We start from the raw sequence: 19762 nt of genomic DNA, 5'->3' as shown, positions 1-19762 counted from the left end.
CCCTATTACCCTTGTCCAAAATTTTACCTTTCTACCTCTTCAGACCCATCCATATTCTGGGGAAAGATACACCAGTTGTCTGCCCCTTTCCACCTCAGAGGTGACTGCATTTCAGGGATGCTGGACGTATTAGGTTTATGAAGTCCACTGGGATCCTTCGACATGAAAGCTGTGCTATAAAAATAAAATAGTATTCAAGACAAACGGTTGTGGGTTAGATATACAGCTGAGAGAAGGGCAGCAAGGAGGATCTGAGTTACTGAATCACCTTCTCCAGAAGAAATTGAAAACATCAGTCTGAGACTGCTGGTTACATATATGCATTTCTTGAAAACCACTGACAAGAAGAAAAACACACCAAATGTCAGCACAATGCATGTTATCTCAGTAACCTTTCCTTCCATATTTGAAGCATGGGCATGGCTCTCTCGGATAAAGCCTCACGTCAAAATATCCAAGTGTTTTAACAAGACAAGAAATGTCCCTGAAGCGTACTCAAGATGGAGAGGACAGGCCACAGGCACCCAGGCAAAATCATGTCACAGGACTAGTTACCCCTTAAATACTTAAGCTATTTTTCCAGTAAGGACAGTTGAAGTTGAAAATCCATTCAGAGAAAGTGGTGGCAGGTCAATGTGTTACTCTACTGAGCACATGTTCTTCCCATTTATTCTGGCCACCATCCACCTCCCCACCCTCTCCTCTGCATCAAATTTTACACAGGGAAGCCCCTCAGGGCAGTGACCTGGCTTTAGTTTTTAATTCAGTAAGATGCTAAACACCTCAATGAGGTGGCACAAATGGCCTCAAGCAGTGTTGGCACTGAGATTTTGAAACTCATTGCACCCATGCTGTAAATTTGTAAGAAGCAGTTTGGGTGATTTATTTATTTAACTGCTGGTGTTCTGTTTTGCTGTTTGGTCTTTGTTTTTATGACGTTATCTGTTTAAAATTTTTACACACCTCTTCGTAGACCCATTTCAGGATAGAATGTGTTTAGAAAAACACAAATTATTCTAGATTCCTTAACATAAAGAATTTGCATACATAAAATGTTGGAATTACAAAACAATTTTAAGGATTGTTTTGCTGAGAAAAGACCCAGAATGTTCAATGGGATTTACTGCCTAGTAAGTGAGTTTAGGAATGCATCCTTATAATACTAACTATTCCTTTCCCCCTCTGATGTCCCCCTTGAGAAGGAAATTCAAGCAGCTGTCAAGGAAAGTGTTTTTACAGCCTTGCACATGCCAAATGGTAGTTGTCCACAAACATTTTTTTTACTAGCCTGCTTTCTATTTATGGCCTAAAGGAAGCAACTTCTGTTAAACGTTTTTTCTCCTTGTCTGATCACCTAAGGCGATTCTTACCCATCCCAGGTGACCAGCTGTCTAGTTATTTACGAGTGTATTTCATCTATTTGCACTTCTCAAACATTCTAACTTGAGAAGAGGAAGCAAACAGGAAATCTGCCTCAGCCTTTTAAAATGAGGGAATCAGGGGAACTTTCAGACCTCACCCCAACGCAGCTTTTCAATAAGGAACTAAGGCAGCAAACCCATCCCCTGCTGAAGGGATTGCGGAAATAACCAAACCAAACACCTCCCAAAACCAGTAAGGAAAGTGGGTGTCAGAACAACCGTGTCCTTCATATATCCTACAAAACAAAAGAGAAAAATAGTTTGCAGGTGCAGGGGAAAAAATATTCTGCACAACACATTTCGGAAATCTCTTTCTTTTCTTCAGATGTACGGAAAAGAATCCTTGGAGCCTCTGAAAATAGGAGATATGTTGGAAGGATTCTTTTCCATACACCTGGAGAAAGGTAAGGAGCCCCTGAGGAGGGAAACTTTCAAAATGCACTGGGCAGAATAAAGACAAAAAAAAATTCAAGCACCTGAGAATGCCTTTTCTCTTCTGTTTTGTGAGACACAGGTGCCTCCCCTCCCTCTTGCGGTTTCTCCCTATATCCTAGCCTCAGGTAGCCAAGAAGAAGGTGATGCTCCCCTAAAACCCTTCAGCAAAAGGGGCTGCAAAAGGAAACAGCAACCCCGGGTTGTAAGGGTGATTAAAGCATTCACACACAGGCGGGCGCCAAACCTTAGACCATGAACAAGATGGTAGTCTGCCCCCAAAGCTTTCTGAGGCCAGGAAAGAGAGGGGGCATCTTTTCACCATCTTTTCACCGCTACCACCACAACTTGTGGGGGGTGATGCAGGGTATCTGCGGCTGAGTTCGGACCACACGCTAACCAAGGGTTGTTTCCCATGCTGTTCCTACCCCAGTTGATTCGCGTGTGGTCCGAACTCAGCCACACTCTTACAAGTGTCCTGCATTTAAAGGCGAAGGCTAAAGGGGAGACATTTCCCCTATCTTTTATTTCTGATTTTGAAGGCAGTCTCTCCCTTCACAAACTTCACCATATTCCTTCTCTGTCCTATCAGTACATTGAAGAGGGATTAACAACAAAATCCCCTTTTCCCAGCCCCTCATTAAAACGCTATGGGGGGGGGGGGGGAAGGAAGCAAGTGTCCCAGGTGCCTTTAGAAATGGCTGACAGGATAACAGCAGCCCGCCATGACCCTCGCTGAGGAGACTTTTGGGGGCTGGGCTCCACGGAGGGCTCGTCCACCCCCCACATTTTATGGGGCAGAAGGTCTCCAGGCACACACCCCGTGCCCACCACCGCCCTCCTGTAAAGAGGAGGCCTTCGCCCACTCCTCCTCACCGCTCGCCGCCTAGGGCTCCCCTGAGCCGGCCGAAGCTCTCACTCGAGGCCGGGGATGTGCGGCCTAGCTCTGCTTCCCCCTCCGCCAGGCCCGAGGAGGAAAAGCAACGGCTTTGAGTCTCCCCAAAGGGAAAAAGAGACGGAATGGGGGTGGTTATTGGGCTGCTCGGAGGGGAAGGGGGCGGCGGGCCTTGTGGAGAAGGCCCGGGGTGGGGCAGACCCACTCGCCCCTTCCTCGGCACAAGAAATGCCTTGGGCCTGGTGGAGGACATTTGTGCCCTCCTCGGCCTAGATTTAAGCCTGTCTCCCCCCCACCCACCCCAAAAAACACCCACTGCCCCACGAAGGAGAAAAGTCTTCGGGGGCATCTCCTTGTTTTGGGGTAAACCACCCCACTGCAGGATCTTTCCCAACTTTATTTACTATGGGGGGGGGGGAGAGGAGTCGACATTTATGGTCGAAATTCTCCAACTAAACCTCAAATAAAATAAAATAAAATTAAAAATGCATATACCAAGGTTTGGGGGGGATTCGAGATTTTCACCCCTATATAGAATTGGCTGAAATAGGCCTCTACACAAACCTTGGGGGGGATTATTATCACACACACACACACACACACACACACACCCTCCTCTCCCTAGTTTGTAAGCATATCTATAAGAAGGGGCCCCAATCCCCTCCTTTAAGCTATACTGGAGAGGGGGGGGGGAGAGATTGGGATCATCCCCACCTCCAGCTTGAGTTTAGGGCTTCTTTCACACACGCTCAAATCACCCGTGTTGTCTCTGCGACTTGCACGGTTATATTGGGGAGGGGTGGTGGTATGTGTGTGTTTTTAATCCCGTGTAGGGATGAATCCTCCCCCTGCCCCATAGGCGTGTAGGGAGGGGTGGGGGGGTGTCCTCTGCAATACTTACTCGAGGGTGGGATGTTCTGGGTCGTAGAAATCCCCCATCTTCGGCCTCTTCTTCATCAGAATCAGCCCCAACGAAGATCAGGCCAGATTCCTTCCAGCATAGAGATGGGGGTGTTTGGGGTGGGGTGGGGGACAGACAGGAGGGTGTATGGGGGGCAGGCGACGACACAAATCCCAAGCCAATAAAGCCTTAAAAAATAAAAGTAAACCCCCCCAAAAAAACAACCAGACACCAAAGAAAGGGGCTGGGGTCTTCTTCTGTTCCCCCCTTCCAGGTGCCTTGTTCACATCCTCCTCTCTGAGCACCAAAAAAAAAAAAAGCCCCCCAAGTCCTGGGGGAGGGGGTTAATCCGATTTCGCCCCCCTTTTCAAAAAACAAAACAAAAGCCAAACCTCTCCAATGAGCCCCCAAACCGTGGCTTGCTGCGGATCAGGCCATGGGGGAAAAGATACGGGGGCAAAAAAATAAGAGAGAAACCATCCAAATCCTTGCTTTCGGTGCAAATATTTCCTCTGCTCTGCCAAGTCTTCTTTTTCCTGGAAAGCGTGGAGGGACACGGCGAGGTGAGACAAACCACCCCCTTCCCCAAAAAACAAACAAACCCCAGCTCCGCCCCAAAAAGGAGCAGTGGGGAGAAAAAGGGGAAGAAAAAGAAGAAGAAAAAAGGGGATAAGACCACGCTTGCTTCGCTGTTGCTGTCGCTGCTTTTTCTGCAACTGAAATAATCCACGCGAGCGAATGCACGAGAGAGGGAGGGAGGGAGGGGAGTTAGGCCCCAACAAATGGGGACCTTTTAATCAGCAACGGGAAGAAGAAAGAAAGGTAAATCCTCAAGTTTGGATGGGGGCGAAGGTTGCACCTTTTCTCTTCTTGCTTTGCCTTTTCTCCTCCGCTTCTCTCGGTGTGTCCGATTCCCCTTGGGAAGGAGGTTGAAGCTCTCTTCAAATGGACGACCGTGCAGCTGGTTAGGAGAGGCAGGGGAGGGGTTTTTTTTTTAGGAAATCTCACCCGCTGGTTTTTCCAACCAATTCCCCCGGCTTGCCCTTAATAACGGCGGCGAGGAAGAGGAAGAGGAAGAGGAGCTGCCGCCTGCCTGCCTGCCAGCCTTCCTCACTCCCTCCTCCTCCTCCTGATGTCCTGAAACGTACAAACGGAAACTGCAACTCGTCGACTTCCTACGACCAAAAAAAAAAATATATGCAAGGCACAACCCAGTGATTGCTTTTGCTGAGCTTTCCTGCAGAGCAGCTGCAAAAAGGCGTAGGGGAGGGAAGAAAAAAAGGTAGGCAGCCCTCCTTCCTTCACTGCGGATCTGTTCCTTCTCCCTAAGAGAAACATCTTACTTAACACACGCACGCACAAAAAGATTATAATTTGCATTATCGTGCTTTTTCATCCTTAGTTGCTTGGATACTTCCGCCTGACACGGTTATGTTCTCACGCGCTTTCCGAGCGAGCGTAAGGGTGCAGCTTTCTGCCCAAAGTGGTGCCCCTCTTGGAAGTTTTGGACTTCAACTCCCATCAGCCCCAGCCAGCACGGCCAATGGGGCCGCGAAGGCTGGGAGCTGTAGTCCCAAACATCTGGACGGCAACAGGTTGGGGGGAAAGACCAGGCTGAGTTCGGACGACACGCTTAATCAACCAGGGTGTGTGTGTGATAGGAACAGACTAGGAAACAAACTTTGGTTAGCGTGTCGTCCGAACTCAGCCGCTGCCTACTCCAGGGAGTAAGCCTCACTGAAGTCAAGAGGATTGTTTTATTTATTTTTAGCAAACGTGTTTGAGATTGTGCTGTTGGTTTTGCAAACACTTGGCATTTTCCTTTAGTGTTTTTCTTTTGCTGCTTACTTGGAGGCAGGTCCCATGGAGATCAGAGAGACTTGCTCCAAATTGTGCGTAGGACTGTAGCCGCGTTGTGTGTTGGCCCTTCGCAGTGTCCTCCTGTAAGGGCACAATTATTGCCATTTTATAGTGTTTACTTAAGATCTTGGCTCACCCACCCCAGTTGATTTGCGTGTCGTCAGAACTCAGCCCCTAAGTTCCACTGTGTTTAATAGGGCTTATTCCCTAGTAATTAGTCAGGATGTAGCTTGTATGTTCTCTCACCCAGGAACGCAAACAAATCTCTGGCAAAACGGGTTTCCCAGATCAAAATATTTTATCCCTTACTAGCTGGCTGGAAACTTTATATACACAATGTAATTCACTCTTCTCAGCCCTCCCTATGGTATGGAGGTGATAATAATGGCCTACTCTATTGGGTTGTTGTAAGGATTACTGAGATAATACATCTAAAGAACTTTGGGATGTTCTAAAAACAGATATACATATACCAATTATTATTGTTGTTGTTGTTGTTGTTATTATTCTCCCCCATTAGATACCAGGGGTGTGTATTCAAGATAATTTAACAGACTACTTTAAAAAATTACACATTTTCTTATCAGCACCTGGGAGTGCTATGAAATAAATTTCTATTGTTGCTGAGAACTAAAGGAGGCATTTAGTCTGTTCATTTCACTTTTTATTTCCTCAAGGAACCATTGAATCAAGGATTTGGGAATTTACTAGATCTAGTTTCCAGTAGGTCTTGCAGATTTTGCTTCAACATTTCAGTTCTTTGGGGCTGGTTACTTGTCCTTTGCCAGGCCTCCCATGACAGACATTTTGCGGTGGTGCCCAGGGCAGTTTTTCAGATTACAAACTGTGCCCTCAGCCTAAAAAGGTTTCCTATCCGTGGACTAGAGCCCCTGTTCACAGCATAGTTATGAAGGCAGCTTTAAATGACTTCCTAGGTCAACTGTGTCCATGCAGCAAACAATTAATGTGTCCTTTTTACCACATGATCAGATAACTTTCCCCCCAACAACACAGGTGGGCCTTCAAGTACATCTTTAGCTATGTTGGGGCAACATTGAAACACTGCGTTCAGACAACACTTTAGTCAATGGTGGGTCAACTCACAGGCTGAGTTTGGATGACATGCTAATCAACGGTTGTTTCCCATTCTGTTCCTATTACACACACACACCCAGTTGATTAGCGTGTCCGAACTCAGCCATAGTTGATTATTTTGCGGGTACAAGCCACACATGTTCCTACATAACTGTGGAGTGGTTGGGGCTGGCGTTGAGTGGACTAGTCAACCCGGCATTTGACTGACACAGCCTCCTTCCCCTGGTATCCCAGCAGCCTCTGCTAGTTGTGCCAGTTGTAGCAGAGCGGCTGGCGCAGTTTTATCCACTCTTGCCCGGGAACTCTGTAGCCAGCCGAAATAGTCCACTGAGCCCAACAGACAACACACTAACCAACGGTTGTGCAGATAGTCAACTCTGCAGACCGTTGGTTATCTCAGTTGGTTATTTTGGGGAAATAGTCAACTGTGGGGTGGTTTTTGCCCAACAGACGGTGGCTGAGTTTGGGCGACACTCTAATCAACGGGGTAAGGGTAGTAGGAGCAAAATGGAAACTCAGCCATTAACCAACTATTGACCACTCAACTGATGGTTGACTACTTAAACCACCATTGGTTATCGTGTTGTCTGAACCCAGCCACTGTATTGGTAGGTGTCACTCCTTCTCCCAGGCTCCCCCCCCCCCCGAACATCTTTAAAGCTCCAATCTTATATACACTGGCCAGGGAGTAACTTCCATTAAATTCAATAGGACTTCTTAGTAGTCATGCATAGGAGCGTAAAGAGTATAAAAGATGTATATATATATTTGTTGAAAACGTTTTATTCCACCTTTCAACCTTTCAGTATAACAATTCCAAGATGGGCTACGTTATTTAACTTCCAACAACCAGCCATTTTTTGGTAGAAAGGCAGGGTACAAGTCAATTGAATTTATATATCCTCAGTTTCTCAACTTCAATGGGGGAATGCCACTACTTATGTAGGCAAAATGGCACTAGAATTTAGAACATAAGAAGCACCATGATGGATCAGACCAAGGATCCTTCTAGTCCAGGACTCTGTTCACACAGTGGACAACCAGCTGTCGACCAGGGACCAACAAAGCAGGACATGGTACAACAGCACCCTCCCACCCATGGTCCCCAGCAACTGGTGCATATAGGCTTACTGCCTCGGATACTGGAGGTAGCACATAGCCATCAGGACTAGTAGACATGGACAGCCTTCTTCTCCAGGAATTTATCCAACACCTTTTAAAGCCATCCAAATTGAGGGCCATCACTACATCTTGTGTTAGTGAATTCCATAGTTTAACTATGCACTGTGTGAAGAAGTATTTCCTTTTATTTGTCCTGAATCTCCCACCAATCAGCTTCACGAAGATGACCCTGAGTTCTGGTATTATGGGAGAAGGAGAAAAATGTCTCCCTCTCTACATTCTCCACACCATGCATAATTTTGTACTCCTCTATCAGGTCTCCCCTTAGCCTCCTTTTTTCCAAGCTAAACATTCCCAGCTGTTGCAACCTTCTCTCCTAGAGGAGATACTCCAGCCCATTGACCATTTGTGCTGCCCTTTTCCGCCCTTTTTCCAGCTCTATAATATCTTTTTTTTAGGTGTGGCGACCAGAACTGTACACAATATTCTAAGTGTGGTCGCAACATAGATTTGTATAAAGGCAATATGATACTACCCACACACAAGGTGGATGTATCAGCAGGCTAGAAAAAACAAGGTTTCAGAAGTACAAAAAATCCTCCAGGAGGAAAAAATGAATTTATGGGGGCAGCGGCCCTCTCCCCAAAACAGGACTGAGCAAATTTGGTGCCACAGAAGGTTAACTGGCTATTGTTGAGGGAACGCTGGGAGGGGATGTAATAGAGTATAGAGTGTGTGTGTGTGTGTGTGTGTGTGTGTGTGTGTGTGTGTGTGTGTGTATAAAAAAAATATGCTCACACACAAGACAACAGCATTGCAGCAGGAATTTTAAAACAACATTAAAACCACCACAGCCATTTAAAACCACAAGGGACAATGGAACGCTCTTAAAATCCACTTCGATTACCCTTCATTCCGCGATGTTAGTAACCCCAAAAGCATGACAGGCTTCCATTACTGCAGAACACAATAGCTGTGTGGAACTATGAAAGAAATTCACAGATTTTCAGTGCATCTCCCTTTTTAAAATCTCCTGTGCGCTACGAATCTGGTGTAGAATTAGATATAGTTTAAATCAGCCTTCCTCAACCTGGGGCGCTCCAGATGTGTTGGGTTGCATCTCCCAGAATGCCATGAAAAGCATAATAAAACAACCAGCAATTTAAAAACATGAATACAAAATACAATCTCAGATCTGTAATTAACAACTTCTAGGGACAGCATGAGTCTAAACACATGCTTATGACATGTGTTTGTCCTTGTTAATCACCAGTAACTTTGCTATATGTTTATTAAATGTTTGTTAAATGTCCATTGACACTATATGACTGCTGGCTTGGATAAATGGCATTGAGGCTTTTTGTATAGGCACAACACTGTGGATCTTTTGCCTTTTTCTTCAGCCATCTTCTCATCAGCATAACCCCCCCCAAAAAAATCTGGGTGAATACCCATTATTATGAAGCCTCTCTCCTGGGACATAATGCATCACAAAAGAAAGCTGTTTGTTTAAACGGCGCCCATTGGGATGCAAGGGGGGGAAGTCTTGGAGGTGAATGGGAGATGAAACTGGAAGGCACAAAGATTACAGCTGAAGAAGCAAACTGTTTTGTTATGGACTGGACCCCAGAAACACTGGCGGCAAAAGAGCCGGAAGGAAATTAAGCATTTAAGTCACCTTGTAGAAGGAGATGATTGCTGTGTATATACCAAGTGTTTTTTCTTTGTATTTCCCCCAGAGACTTAGATGTTTCTCCACCCTTACGTTCCCCCTCCCATGTGAACAGAGTAAAACTCCCATGATCCCCAGCCAGCACAGGATGGTGGGGGTTGTAGTCCAAAACCATCTTGGAACTTAACAGAAGGGAACCAGTGCCAACCCTTCCCATGTATGAAAGTCCTACGCGAACTTCCTTAAATCAAGAGATCTGTAGGGAATTTACAACTCTGTAAGGAGAGGTTCAGGTAATGTATGTAGGGCCAGGATCTCTCCTCGATCCTCCCAGACTGCAGGATACGGAATAACTGGCTCAAGTTAAAGGAAGAGTAAAAAGAAGCCAAAGGCAAAGGTAGAACCAGGCAATCTTCAAAACGGAATATTTACAAAAGTTTATTTACAGAGCCAAGGTGCCGCCTATGCGTTTTGAACGCAAACTGCGCTCTTCCTCAGGGCTAGTTAAAGGAAGCCAGATTCCGGCTGGACATCAGGAAAAACTTCCTGACTGTTAGAGCAGTATGACAATGCAACAAGTTACCTAGGGAGGTGGTGGGCTCTCCCACACTAGAGGCCTTCAAGAGGCAGCTGGACAAGCATCTGTCGGGGATGCTTTAGGGTAGATTCCTGCATTGAGCAGGGGTTGGACTCGATGGCCTTGTAGGCCCCTTCCCTCTGCTATTCTATGATTCTATGATGATCAGGGGTCTGGAAACAAAGCCCTATGAAGAGAAATGGAAAGGACTGGGCATGTTTAGCCTGGAGAAGAGAAGATGGAGGGGAGACATGATCGCACTCTTCAAATACTTAAAAGGTTGTCACACAGAGGAGGGCCAGGATCTCTTCTCGATCCTCCCAGAGTGCAGGACACGGAATAACGGGCTCAAGTTAAAGGAAGCCAGATTCCAGCTGGACATCAGGAAAAACTTCCTGACTGTTAGAGCAGGACGACAATGGAATCAGTGACCTAGGGAGGTGGTGGGCTCTTCCACACTCGAGGCCTTCAAGAGGCAGCTGGACAACCACCTGTCGGGGATGCTTTAGGGTGGATTCCTGAAATGAGCAGGGGGTTGGACTCAATGGCCTTGTAGGCCCCTTCCAACTCTACTATTCTATGATTCTATGTCTCACTGAGGAAGGGGGACCAGGGTGCCTTGCCCAAGGGCTCTCAAAAAACCCAAACTAGCCCTGCACCTGAGTCTTCTGTGTGTTTCCTTTTCCAGGAGCCATGTCTGCTGTTTGGCTACAGATTGGCCAGTGCGGTAACCAGATTGGGCAGGAATGGTGGCAAATGATCACCAGCGCAAAAAACAGAGAAGGTGACATGTAAGTCTTCTCCTCATTGCTGGACCATGATCTGCACCGATTTAATGATTACCTGGGATTCTAGGCAGATCATCTAGCAACAATCCCTTTGTCAAGTGTCTGTACTATAAGAGAGCTGCACAGCTTCTTATGTAGGTTTGCTTGAAATCAAGGGTGCAATCCTAACACGGTTAGGGTGCAATCCTATGTATGTTTAAACAAAACAAAAAAGTCTTACAATTCCCGGCATTCCCCCAGCCAGCATGTATCTGTAGGACTTTTTTCCTGTCTAAACATGCATAGGATTGTGCCGTTCCTAGTTAATGACTCCCATTGGACTGAGACTTACTTTCAAGTAAATGTACATAGGGTTGTGCTGTAGCAGTGCAATCCTATGCATATTTACTCATGCTGGTTGGGAAGTTGCAGTCCAACAAATCTGGAGGGCACCAGGGCCGGATCTACACCAGGCAGGATATAACACTTTGAAAACATGTTGAAAACTGTATATATGGAGTATGTCCTGGGCCCCAACAGTTGTCACTACTGTTATAAACCATTTTAAAGCAGTAGTGTAGATCCTGCCCAGGTTGGAGAAGACGGCTCTAGTTAGAGAAACCGAATGCACAGTTACAAGATGGGGGATACTTGGCTCAGCAATACTACAAGCGAGAAGGACCTTGGAATTGTTGTAGATCACAAGCTGAACATGAGCCAACAGTGTGATGTGGCTGCAAAAAAAGCAAATGCTATTTTGGGCTGCATTAATAGAAATGTTAGCTTCCAAATCACGCAAGGGACTGGTTCCCCTCTATTTTGCACTGGTTAGGCCTCATCTTGAGTATTGTGTCCAGTTCTGGGCTCCACACTTCAAGAAAGATGCTGGAGCGTGTTCAGAGGAGGGCAACCAGGATGATCAGGGGTCTGGAAACAAAGCCCTATGAAGAGAGACTGAAAGAACTGAGCAGGTTTAACCTGGAGAAGAGGAGATTGAGGGGAGACATGAGAGCACTCTTCAAAGACTTAAAAGGTTGTCACCCAGAGGAGGGCCAGGATCTCTTCTTGATCCTCCCAGAGTGCAGGACACGGATTAATGGGCTCTAGTTGCAGGAAACCAGATTGTGGCTGGACATCAGGAAAAACTTCCTGACTGTTAGAGCAGTACGACAATGGAATCAGTTGCCTGGTGAGGTTGTGGGCTCTCCCACACTAGAGGCCTTCAAGAGGCAGCTGGACAACCATCTGTCAGGGATGCTTTCAGGTGGATTCCTGCATTGAGCAGGGGGTTGGACTCGATGGACTTAGAGGCCCCTTCCAGCTCTACTATTCTGTGATTCTAGACGTGTGCATGCACACAAACACACACACCTAGCCTGCGAAGATGGGGCGGAGGAACAAATGCAATTGATCAAAACCTTTCCTTAAAGACAGGCCTTCCTCCTCCCCTCCGCCGCTGAGCCAAGCGAAACAAATATAAAACTCTGGATTTAATTTCAAATGGGGGGAAAAAGTGAAGTGGGGGAGAATGTAATTTAGCGTCTCCTTGCATGGAAATATCCCCGGAGCTATTCTAAGGAGCAATGGGCTTATAGAAACCAGAGACGTACAGAACTGCTAAGCCCTCTAACCCGTATTTTGTGGGTTGTGTCCATAAAGAACTGTCCCTTATTATATTAAGGAAGAATTTGCTCTTATTAGAAACAGCCTGAGCACTGTAGCAGGATTTCTCTGAAGTAAGTGTCCTGGTTAGAATCTCTCTCCTCTCTCTCCACCCCCATCTATTCTCAGCATCTCTCTAGCACCAGTTAGACTAGAGCAGTAGTTCCCAAACTTTTTCAGGTCACCGCCCCCTTGGTTCCACAAACTCATGCCCAGTGCCCCCTAACCTACACTATAAAAATCATTATTCAGAATAGCCGTTTTCAACGACCCACGAAGGAAGATAATAATGATAAAATTCAAAACAGTAACAATTAATCGAATATTTATTCAAAATCCGAAGCACCAGGCTTGCTGAGGGAGGGAGGGAAAAGAGAGCGAATGCCTCTGTTTTGCAGCCGGCGTGGCAGGGCACACCAAGCAGGGTATGTCTCTTCATTAGTGTTTTGGTGCTTTTGAAACATTTCAATTCACTGTTAAAAGGACTCTTCTTAAATGGTATTATTACATATGTGGATTCTTCCCCTATATGGCTTGGGACCAAACTACCTTCTTCCATAAAAATGTCCCTGGGTTTTAAGACCTTCTGGAGAGGCACTTCCCGGAAAAGACCATCTTGAGTGCCCCCCTGCTGCCCCATTGCCTCTTAGCGCCCCCCATGCCTCTTAATGCCCCCCTATGCAATCCCACTGCCCCGAAGGGGGCGGTACCGCCCACTTTGGGAACCACTGGACTAGAGGGATCATCTCTGATCATCAAGGAGCCTCCATGGCTACTGGTTAATGTCTGAGGCCAGTTCCAAATGCTGTCTGTCTTTCTTTCCTGCCATTATAACCCTTAAAGCATTCTTCCCCCAACCTGGTGCCGCCCAGATGCCTTGAACTGCAACTCCCAGTCAGTGGTATAGTAATAAATTTCGAACTGCAGACGCTCATCGTGACAGCCCCCATAGCCACGTTCCCTGCGAGAGCCCAACAATCCAGGCCGTGTACTGATCCATATGAACAAACCAGTTCCAGCAGTTTTCATCTCCACTCAGAGCAGGTCTTTGTAAAGCTATTGGGTCTTAATTGCCCATTCAGGACCAAGGCGTCTGAAAAGGTTTTGCACTACAACAGAGAACATTATATTGCTCTTGGGGAAAATGCATCCCCCCCACCCCCTGCCACTCCCCAGCTACTGTGGAGATTGCAGCAAAGCTCAGAGGGGGACTGGAATTCTGAGGGATGGGGTGGCAAAGGACAGCAGTGTCCTGCTTCCACTACACCCCAGTGGAGCTATGAAGAAAGTTGGTCTCCCAACACATCTGGAGGGCACCAGGTTGGGGAAGGATGATTTAACCCCTCCATCTTTAAAGGAGCGACGGGGAGCATCTGGCCGTGCAGTTGTTGGACTGCAATTCCCATCATCCCTCACCATGGGGTATGCTGGCTAGGGCTAGTGGAAGAGCCACACCCTCCTCATTCCTGCTTTCAAGCCCTGAGCAACGTGGGTCCAGGTAGGGGATGCACGGATTGGGTAACATCTGTTCCGTCTGCATTTCATAGATTGTAAGGTGCCTTTCGTTCCATCATCCAATCATTGACGGCATCGGATTTTTTTCCAATTTCCCGAATTTGCGCAAATTCGCGCTTGCAAAACTGCACAAATCCAAAATCAAAACCTAGCAGCAGTGCAGAGATTCAAAATACAGTGAGGACACATTCTTATGCATGTTTAGACAGGGAAAATAGGCTGCAATTGGACTGAAAAAAGGGCCATCCGGGGCATGCTGAACGTTGTAGGCCTTTTCTTCTGTCTAAACATGCATAAAGATTGTGCCCTTAGCAGATTTGAAACAGAAACTGAAAGAATAAAATGCCTGGATCTTAACCTGGGACCAGAAAGAGCACAGTGTAGGCGCCACATGGGCCTCTTTAAAGCTCATTCCACAGCCAGGGTGCCACAACAGAAAAGGCCCTCGTCTTTCTAGCCACCCATCTCACTTCCTTTGGTGGGGGCCCCTAGAGAAGGGCCACTGCGGATAATCTAGGGTCCAGGCAGGTATATTTGGAAGGAGACGATTCTTTAGATGACAGTCAGGTGTTTTAAGAGAAGTATCTGAATTATTGTTATGTGGTTTCCACTGCAACCCTGAATCGTAACAAGTTCAAATATGACTTCTTATAGCGGGGTCGGATTCTTTGCGAGTAAATACACTTGCGACATTTTTGTAGTATGCGTTTTTATTGACTAAGCATGCAGGAAGCAAGGAAGGCAAGCCGGCAAGGAGTTTTCACCCTGCATCAGCCCCCAAATCAACATCGCTGTACATAGTAACAGAAGAGAATAAGGCAGGCCTCTGCCCCCAATGAGCTTACAAATCTAAATTTTGATGGCACAGGGAAAACAACAGAGAAAGACAAGGGAAATGAGGGGTAGTGAGTAAAAATTTGCTTGCGGGGTTCCTCACACGGCAGCCTGGTGTCTCTTCCAGGTACCCCTTCTACTCGCAGGATGACAAGCTCAGTGTTGTCTGCGTGGACAGCGAGCCCAAAGTGGTGCGGAGGCTACAGAAGCAAATCAAAAGAAGGTGAGGGGCAACCGGCACCAGGTAGGACCACCTGGCCTCTTTAGGGGAAGGCCGGGACGGCTCTGTAACACATCTGTTTTTATTGGGAGCTACAGGGCTGCCTTTCCCAACCTGGCGGTACCTTCCCCTTCCAGATGTGTTTGACTACAACTCATCATCTGGCTGAGAGTGTTGGGTGTTGTGGTCCAACACATCTGGGAGATGCCAAGTTGGGAAAAGCTGCTGCACATCCTCCTTTGCAGGGCTCATTATGGAGCTAGGAAAATATCTATTCCATGGAAACTGTTTAGGATGCTAGGAGACGATCCTCTTTTATGGAACACTGTCAGTGTTTGCCCTGTGATATTATTGTCGTGTTTCCCAAGACCTCCCGCCTTCTTGGGAGACAATAACGAGGTCTGGTAAGTAATCTACAAAGCTTTATTCAAGCAATAAACATCCCTTCCCACCTGAAGAGAGTCTAATCTCTAGGAGACTGGTTGTGATGCAGCTTCTGACGAGATGCCAGCCGGGCTGACTTTCTCTCACCTTCCTTTAGCTCCGCCCGTTTTAGTCTGCAGCGTACTCTAGGATCATCTGACCTCTCTGTGCCCTCCCCTTCGGAAGAATACTGGCTTCCCACTGACTGTGTGTTCTTTACCCTTGAGGAGAGAAGCTCTGGAGAAGGTTCATTCCCAGCTGGTGAAGAGCCCGTGAGAGCTTCCTCCCCCACTGGTACAGGCTGGCCTGTTTCTGGCGCCGTCTCCTCTACTTCAGAGCCTGATTCTGATTGATCACTTGAAACACCTTCTCCCAACCCAAGGAAAGCAGGGCTAGACAGGACAATTATATAGGTAAACAGATAGGTGTGGGGGCATATTTTCAGTAAGGTTTGTAAATTTCAGGAAGCAAGGAAAGTTTCCATGGATCAGGGGTGGACAGTTTAGCCTGGAGAAGAGAAGATGGAGGGGAGACATCATAGCACTCTTCAAATACTTAAAAGGCTGTCACACAGAGGAGGGCCAGGATCTTTTCTCGATCCTCCCAGAGTGCAGGACCCGGAATAAAGGGCTCAAGTTACAGGAAGCCAGATTCCAGTTGGACATCAGGAAAAACTTCCTGACTGTTAGAGCAGTACGACAATGGAATCAGTTGCCTGGTGAGGTTGTGGGCTCTCCCACACTAGAGGCCTTCAAGAGGCAGCTGGACAACCATCTGTCAGGGATGCTTTAGGGTGGATTCCTGCATTGAGCAAGGGGTTGGACTCGATGGTCTTGTAGGCCCCTTCCAACTCTGCTATTCTATGAATCTATGAAGGTGGATCTGGAGGTACTGGTGGATCTCTGGGTAATTTGCACTTAATCAGCAGTGATTTTGCCCTTCCACTTGTTATAACAATAACCGCCAAAAATGACTTCCCCCACTCTAGTTCCAAATTATATTGCTGTAATGAGGAAAGCTTGGAGTCGCCAGGAGTGGATTTTGGTGTGGAAAGACGGTGAACTCTGTTAAGTTCCGAGTCTCAAATAAATTCCTGGGCCCAGAATGCTTTAATCCTAAATGTGTGGCCATTGTACCAGGCCCCGGTTGGAGGATCTTGGCGGTGGAGGCTGGTGGCTCCGATATCAGTAGGGTGTTAAATCCGTTCCGGGTTTCAGTCAGAACCAGTCAGAACTCTGAAGGAGCTATATTCAAGGTGCAGAGACATCAGAGCCACCAGCCTCTACTGGATCTTGGAGTTTTAGTAAAAAGCAAAATAGGTCCTGGAAACCTGAAATTGCCCACCGGTGACTCAGAGGTTCCGGTGTCCACAGTACAGCTTCCTAGAGCTTCAGACTATGTACTTTGTATGGCCCTATGGAGTGGGTGGAATCTGTATGGTAGGATGAATCATAGAATAGCATAGTTGGAAGGGTCCTACAAGGCCATCCAGTCCAACCAAGGCAGGAATCCACCCTAAAGCATCCCTGACAGGTGGTTGTCCAGCTGCCTCTTGAAGGCCTCTAGTGTGGAAGAGCCCACAACCTCCCTAGGTAACTGATTCCATTGTCATACTGCTCTAACACTCAGGAAGTTTTTCCTGATGTCCAGCTGGAATCTGGCTTCCTTTAACTTGAGCCCGTTATTCCGTGTCCTGCACTCTGGGAGGATCGAGAAGAGATCCTGGCCCTCCTCTGTGTGACAACCTGTCAAGTTTTTGAAGAGTGCTATCATGTCTCCCCTCCATCTTCTCTTCTCCAGGCTAAACCTGCCCAGTTCTTTCAGTCTCTCTTCATAGGGCTTTGTTTCCAGACCCCTGATCATCCTGGTTGCCCTCCTCTGAACACGCTCTGAACTTTGGAACCATCACGGGTAGGGGTCTGGGGTCTCCCTGTGACCTGGACTGTATTGTTCTGCAGGACGTGTTGTGTGCAATTCAGTATCGTGAGAATCTCAGCTTCATTTGATTGTAGTTTCACCGCCAAGATCCTCCAAAGGTTGTCACACAGAGAACGGCCAGGATCTCTTCTCGGTCATCCTAGAGTGCCGGACATGGAATAATGGGCTCAAGTGGACATCAGGAAAAACTTCCTGACTGTTAGAGCAGTACAACAATGGAACCAGTTACCGGGGGGGGGGGGCGCTCTTCCACCCTAGAGGCCTTCAAGAGGCAGCTGGACAGCTGTCTGTCAGGGATGCTTTAAGGTGGATTCCTGCACTGAGCAGGGGGTTGGACTTGATGGCCTTGTAGGCCCCTTCCAGCTCTACTATTCTATGATTCTAATTTTCTCTACCTTATGGCTGTAGAAACAGGCTTGGAAACCTGCAAGCAAAGCCTGTCAAAATCTCAGGAACCAGAGGGGGCAGGCGAGGGAACGAGGAGGCTTTCCAGTGATCAAGGATTGAAGTTTCAGGATAATGTATACTTCCTCATAACTATCGAAATCAAAATAAAATATGCAAAGTAAGCAATATGTGCACACTTGTGTAATTTGAATAATATATGCAGGTTGCAAAAATGTGCTTTTCTTGATGTTATCTTTGAATATTATCCTACTTTTTTTAAGTGCACAAAACCCTGAATATAATCTCTTGACGGCTGAATTAATCACGTTCCACTATTTCTTTTCTTTTCTTTTTTATCTCTCTCCTCCATCTCAAAAAGGGTATTCAGAGAGTCTAATCTCATTGTGGGGAAACAAGGAAGAGGGAACAATTGGGCGTATGGTAAGAGAACTTGAGCTCACCGGGGTGGGGGCGCGATTTTGCTTTTAAATAAGGCACCTAGTTTTAAAGGGGGGGGGGAATTGTGTTTTTTGCCAGTGGCAGTTTTGGTGGCGTGGTGGTGGCAATTGCATTGGCAGGGTATATAGGGCCTCTGGTGGGTTCCATAGCAGGGAGATTGGCCCCGGGGGCCCTGACTTTTTCCATCCTGTCCTAAGAAATACAGGGGCGGGGGGGGGAAGCTGACGATTCATTTCACAGTGAAAGATAACAACGGCTTGGGGCCAGATTATCTGAAGGATCATCTCCTCCCATATGTACCTGCCCAGACCCTATGATCATCTTCAGGGGTCCTTCTCCAGGAGCCCTTGCCAAAGGAAGAGAGACGGGTGACTACCAAGAGCAGGGCCTTTTCTGTTGTGGCACCCCAGCTGTGGAATGAGCTCCCTAGAGAGCTTCACCTGGCGCCTACATTGTACTTCTTTCAATGCCTTAAGACCTTTTTATTTCCCCAGTATTTTTTGCATTTTAACATCCTAGACTTTTAGCTCTCGTATTTTAAATCTCTGCATTGCTGCTAGCTTTTATTCTGCTTGTAGAATCCACACAGGTATGAATACCGTTTAAAAAGAGTCCTTTTAACGGTGAATTGAAATGTTTCAAAAACACCAAAACGCTAATGAAGAGACATACCCTGCTTGGTGTGCCCTGCCACGCTGGCTGCAAAACAGAGGCATTCGCTCTCTTCCCTCCCTCCCTCGGCAAGCCTGCGGCGGGTGCTTCGGATTTTGAATAAAGTATTCAATTAATTGTTACTGTTTTGAATTTTATTGTTTTTATCTTCCTTAGTGGGTCGTTGAAAACGGCTATTCTGTATAATGATTTTTATAGTGTAGGGTAGGGGGCGCTGGGCATGAGTTTGTTTGGGGGCCACTGGATTAGATTTATGATGAGGCTCAATGTGCCTGCCGATTGCCTGCTGTCGCTGCTGTAGCTGGACTTGTCTGTTCTCCGGTTCGCAGGTTATCATGGGGTCCGTTCGGAGAGCGAGCAGAACTTGTTCAGGCGGACGATGGAGAGCCTGCGGAAGGAGGTGGAACGCAAGGACTCCTACTGTGGAACCGTGCTATTCCACAGCCTCAGCGGGGGGACAGGAGCTGGTGAGACGCGGCTTGGATCAAAGTACCCCCTGCTTCCTCCCACCTTTCCCCCCGGAGAATCGCATGCATCCCTTGCTCGATGGGAGCAGACGACTGTAAAGTAAAATTGGTCTGCAAACCGAGGGTACAAGGCAGCGATACATGGGATCCCCAGCTCCTTTGCAGAACGCCCATTCCCACGCGCTGGAGAATCCTAGCAGATAAAAGAAGTCTAAAACTGGTTTAAACTTGTAATGGAGACACCAACCTGCCGTGACGGTCTTATAGTCTTTGTGTGGCCACAGGGTGGCACCCGGAGGCTAGGAAGCAAAGCGCAGCTCTGCACTGCTGCTGGGCACAAGCCCGTGTAGCTCCTGTTCTCTAGGGTGACCCTGTGGAAAGGAGGACCGGGCTCCTGTATCTTTAACAGCTGTATAGAAAAGGGCATTTCAGCAGGTGTCGTT

At 47.2% G+C, this 19762-nt stretch overlaps 2 protein-coding genes across 4 annotated transcripts in view; one reads left to right on the top strand and one right to left on the bottom strand.

Annotated features, from left to right (window-relative positions):
* Positions 1–3763, bottom strand: part of SETD2 (SET domain containing 2, histone lysine methyltransferase) — an 89843-nt gene extending 86080 nt beyond the window's left edge. For all 3 annotated transcript variants that reach the window (XR_010025244.1, XM_063122377.1, XM_063122386.1), the window contains exons 1-2: positions 3650–3763; positions 28–174 (exon numbers count right to left, since the gene is read on the bottom strand). Coding sequence is in view for 2 of the 3 variants with exons in the window: in XM_063122377.1 (XP_062978447.1) it covers positions 28–174; positions 3650–3705 (203 nt within the window). In the remaining variant the exon portion in view is untranslated. The remainder of the gene's footprint in view (positions 1–27; positions 175–3649) is intronic.
* A 1113-nt stretch (positions 3764–4876) lies between these two features.
* The window catches only part of LOC134396164 (tubulin delta chain-like), a 31074-nt gene continuing 16188 nt past the window's right edge, over positions 4877–19762 (top strand). The window contains exons 1-5 of the mRNA XM_063122565.1: positions 4877–4931; positions 10664–10766; positions 14881–14976; positions 18101–18162; positions 19182–19319. Of these exons, the coding sequence (XP_062978635.1) occupies positions 10669–10766; positions 14881–14976; positions 18101–18162; positions 19182–19319 (394 nt within the window). The 5' untranslated portion in view covers positions 4877–4931; positions 10664–10668. The remainder of the gene's footprint in view (positions 4932–10663; positions 10767–14880; positions 14977–18100; positions 18163–19181; positions 19320–19762) is intronic.

This window comes from Elgaria multicarinata, chromosome 1 (assembly GCF_023053635.1).
Source record: "Elgaria multicarinata webbii isolate HBS135686 ecotype San Diego chromosome 1, rElgMul1.1.pri, whole genome shotgun sequence".
Classification (NCBI taxonomy): Eukaryota; Metazoa; Chordata; class Lepidosauria; order Squamata; family Anguidae; genus Elgaria; species Elgaria multicarinata.
This window is presented reverse-complemented; position numbering and strand designations above follow the sequence as displayed.